Here is a 4,399-nt window from a genome sequence, read left to right on the forward strand (position 1 = left end):
TAGTCTACGAGCCGTCCAAGAACTAATATAAGCCTAATTCTCAATCGAGTGAGTAATTTGCAAAACCACGTGAATTACTAGCTACTAATATGGTATCATTGTGTGTCTTGCTGAGGTGATTGGACATTTTGGACAATTACGTTGATGCAGCTAAGATTGAGCGTAAAACAACAGCACAGCAGGATTCATGAGACCAGTTAATCACGGCACGTCCTAGTTGTCTGCTGCACCAGCTGAGGGAAGACAGCGAGTAGACTTGCAACAACCCTGTTTTGAATTTTTAAATGTGGACTTGCAAGCTCGATCAAGAGAAATATCAATGCTACGGACTTGTGGTCGACAGATCTAGGGAGAAAAAAAACTGTCTGCCAAGTAGTGCAAATTCTAGAGCAATTTCAGGTGCAAATTCTAGAGCAATTTCAGGTGCATCGACAGTATTCCTGGAGTGTTCCAAAGAGACGAGACCTTTTAAGCTCATAAGAGAATTCCAATCCAGGGCATATATTGGACGGAGCTTGAGGTTCACAATTTAAAGCACAAATTCGATAAGGAAGATATCAGGACTACAGGCAGACCTGGCTATTCAAGACAACTCTGCCACGATAATATTAATAACAATTCAATACATCCCTCCTTTCAAGCCAACAAAGAAAAATGGCACTCTGACAAGCCAAAGCATGACAATACAAGCACATACACTCCAATAATATATATATATACACAATTTGCAGATACATCAATCATCGACCCAAACCCAGGATAGGTGGGAGCATGAGCTCTTTGGCCACTTTTTTGACACACCAAAGAAACACAACAACAGAAGCTCGATCAGTCTGATGCACTAACGTGAACCAAACAGCAAAGAGCTGTGTTCGAATTACACCGTTCAGGTCCTTAGCCTGCCGCACCTGCTTCTCCGATCAGAAGCTGATCAACTGCGCACTCCACGCCGAGCTGAAACAGTCTGTAGCTTTCATTTTGTTCTTGCTAATGTGCACCGCTCGTGGTGGCATGAACGCCCACATTAGCTTCCTCGGCAGGATTCGTTTGCAGAGTGTTGCTGTCCACTGACCCCAAGGATCCAGCTCTGCGATCCCAGCTTGACCGCCTTGAATGCATGCCCGCTCGGCCTTCCACAAGCTCCGGTGAAAATTCTTCTTGGCTAAGATTTGGAGATGCATGGGTTACTCTGCCCTCTTTCCCATCCAACATGCCCCCAAGACCTACTTCCAAGTCGCTAATATCAGCCCCCGTCCTCGGTTCATCCCAGGACACTGGCTTCCTGCCCATTTCTAGATCTCCAACAGGCTTGCCCATGTTGGGGCTCATGAAACCCCTAGATGGCGATCGTGCCTGTTGTATATCTTGATCTGCTGTGACCCTTGCCCGGAAATTGTTCTTGGAAGGAGGAATAGAGCTGCAAAATATCTCCAGAATATTGTTCAGAACACCTCTGTGATACGGGTTAGCGCGCCGATCATAGCGGTACCTGAAATTTTCATAGGTTGTCTACAAGAGAAAATAGGTATATGATTAGCTATGTGCTGCGAATAGGAGATGGTTATTGAAAATTTAAATTGAACTAACACCAACCTGGTTGGTGCTCATCAAGTAGAAATGGAAGACAGACAGACCACCAACAAACCATACACACAGAAAACAGTAGATAATTAGAACAATGGAGGCTGGTGTCTTCAGCATTGCCCTCCAAATTGACGATTCCTCAGCATCTCTAATCTTGATTATGTACACCCAACAGAAGGCAAATACATAGAGGCAGATTAATGTGGTAGAGAACACAAACATGTAGAAGAACCGATAATTGCGCTGCACAAAAGATATATGATTATGATTAGACCCAACTGATATTAAAGATAAGTCAGTGGAAATCCTATAATCAGAAATGTCTGCACGAAGAGCAACTCTGGGAATAAGTGTGAGCATGCATGCCCAAGCAACATGCAATTTAGAAATAAGGATAAATTACAAATTGCTAGAAACCTCAAAACTTACCTGTCCTATGCATTGGCCAACCCATGGGCAGTGATGATCAAACCTTTCCACACAATTATTGCAGATAGAACAGTGTGAGCATCGAGGCGGTCGGTAAAGCAAGCAGGTGTCACAGTACTTAACCTTCACACTGATTCCATTTACAATGACGTCCCTTGTCCGAGGCAAACGGTATTGTTGTGGTGTCTGACCCCTAATATAATTGCTCCCATCAATGCTTTCAGGTTCTGGAGGATGAGTATTACGAGGTATTATACCAGGGTCTCTACCAGATGTCAGAAGAAGCAGCGTCAAATCCTGGAAAAGGAAAAGAAGCTCAGTTGTGTTACATTTCGAAAAAAAAAAGATGAACATTTCCTGGGAAAAGCATGTGGAAAACTATCATGCAAACAACCAAGGCAACTTCTATGTACAGAACAGTAAACAAAATAAAATAACTACGGTAGAACCATTTTATAAGGTTAAGTAATGGCTTACATAAACAGTGAAGACAACCACCACTACCATCACTGAGATACCACAATGATCAGGAAAGTCATTCATGAGGTGTCTGGCGACAAACACGCAGAAAGCCGCCACTGGTGCAACAATGAGGAACATAGTGAGAAATATGGATCTCACATCAGGCCCACATATAAACCTCCCTTGCAAGAAGAATTTCTGAAAAATGCAAAGACATGTCATCAACAAAATTTAGTGAACGTGGTAGCGACTTGCGAGTGATCATAGCAAACATTAGATGCTTTTATTTAAAACAGTCAGACAACCTAAATAGCAGCAAGAGCTTTCCTGAGAACCCCTGCAAGTTGCAAACCCCTTGCAGAAGAATAAGCTTATATTGGATTTAAGTTAAGCTCCTAAACAGGGGCCATGTCAGAGCTGAGCTATCACAAATTTTCGTAAGCTAAAGACGTGCGTATCTTTCACTGACGACCATTTTGACTATTTAGTTCAACTAGAATAAGATGTCAATATCAAGCAAAGACAAATGTAGAGGAAAAAAAAAGCAACATATCATGTCTTCCTGAACCATATGAGAAAGCTTATGAAAATATTAACATGCAGACAGCCAATCATATCTAAGAGCTAGCAAGAACTACTGTAGGTGAAATCAATCACATATTTTGTAAACAAAAATATCATAAGACTACAAAACAATGCTGACAAACAAGCTGGGTTGTATCTCAGGAAACAAAGTTGTCTGAAATCCTCGTTATCAACATTTACTTGACAACGTTGTTAGTAATTGCAAAGAAAACATATCATTCTTGATATATTTGCAGGTATAACTCCCTACTCCGTGCAATTTAATTTTGGCCTATCTACTGATGGAAATCAGTTGCAGCTAGAGCATAGGTATTCTCACATGTGCTAAACCATAATGAGTTCCCTGTTGTTCATCATAGAGACATAGACCAATCATCAAAACAGTGAACCGAAAGTTCCAACTAAAGTCTATTGATTGTACTGCTCAAACATACATTCCCACCTGGGTTTACTGAACTTAATACCTATTTCGCACACATGGTTGTTTCAGTACTCAAATGATAACGAACGAAGCAAAACAGAGAAAATTTCTAGATATTTTCCAACTAGGACCTAAGTTTCATTCTTCCGTGGGGAGAGCCATTACATCGCTGCAGGCAACAAGTAACTTACAAGTAGCTTCAGTAGTAATCATCATTTATTAATGGCCCAAATAACCTCCGTTAGATGAAAATTGTAAACTGGCCACGGGGCACAAGACAGTTTCAGAGCCACAGGATGGGTATGATCAATTTGAATGCATCCTTCCAATCGAACAATAGGAACTGTGAATACCCAAAATTTAACTCATCAAAAAATCCTGCTCTGAGTAACATTAGCCACTCGTGAAAATAATTACGAGCTCTAGCTAACCTAATCGCGTATGGAGTATCTGTACACTCGTGCATCCAAATCGAAATGGCCCCTAGGGGGTAGACAGGAGACAGAGAGGGGGGAGAGAGAGATAGAAGAACTTACGTTGTTTCCGCGCCAAACCTGGTAAACCCTAGGCTGCTCGCCGGCGTCGCGGCCGCCGTCAGAGCGGGAAGGCCGCGGCACGTACATCCCGCCTGCCTCAGAGGCAGGAAACCCTAGGGCGCCCTCACCCCCGACGCGACCTCCTCCCCTACGGCAGACGATGGCGCGGCCTGCCTCGCCTCCCCCAGAGCGAGGTCCGGAAGCAGCGCCGCCAAGCCGAGGTCGCCCCGGCGAATGGAGGCGGCCGCCCTGCGTGGACGGAGGCGGGCGCGAGGCGGAAGGGAGGAGAGCGGGGGAGGAGGACGAGGAGGTCTTCGGGCTCGGCCGGGCGGGTCAGGGCCGGACGACTGGGACGGACGTGGTCGCGTGTCTGCTTTTGACT

The 4,399-nt window shown here is 44.3% G+C and overlaps 1 protein-coding gene across 1 annotated transcript; it reads right to left on the reverse strand.

The window, feature by feature from the left end:
- Positions 1-582: 582 nt before the first annotated feature.
- On the reverse strand, positions 583-4,142 carry LOC124706926 (probable protein S-acyltransferase 7). The gene is made up of 5 exons (XM_047238620.1): positions 4,018-4,142; positions 2,491-2,673; positions 2,014-2,310; positions 1,594-1,827; positions 583-1,509 (listed from the first exon to the last, which is right to left on the reverse strand). The coding sequence occupies exons 1-5, from the start codon at positions 4,102-4,104 to the stop codon at positions 988-990; spliced, it is 1,323 nt and encodes a 440-aa protein (XP_047094576.1). The 5' UTR covers positions 4,105-4,142; the 3' UTR covers positions 583-987.
- Positions 4,143-4,399: the final 257 nt, after the last annotated feature.

Source organism: Lolium rigidum, chromosome 1 (assembly GCF_022539505.1).
Source record: "Lolium rigidum isolate FL_2022 chromosome 1, APGP_CSIRO_Lrig_0.1, whole genome shotgun sequence".
Classification (NCBI taxonomy): Eukaryota; Viridiplantae; Streptophyta; class Magnoliopsida; order Poales; family Poaceae; genus Lolium; species Lolium rigidum.

Bases quoted from the DNA above. Each gene is read 5' to 3' on its own strand.
- LOC124706926 (XM_047238620.1), bottom strand. From the start codon at position 4,104: ATGTACGTGCCGCGGCCTTCCCGCTCTGACGGCGGCCGCGACGCCGGC. The intron at 2,311-2,490 runs GTAAGCCATTAC...TTCCTTTTCCAG, and splicing joins TGGTTGTCTTCACTGTTTAT to GATTTGACGCTGCTTCTTCT. The intron at 1,510-1,593 runs GTTGGTGTTAGT...TTTCTCTTGTAG, and splicing joins ACTTGATGAGCACCAACCAG to ACAACCTATGAAAATTTCAG.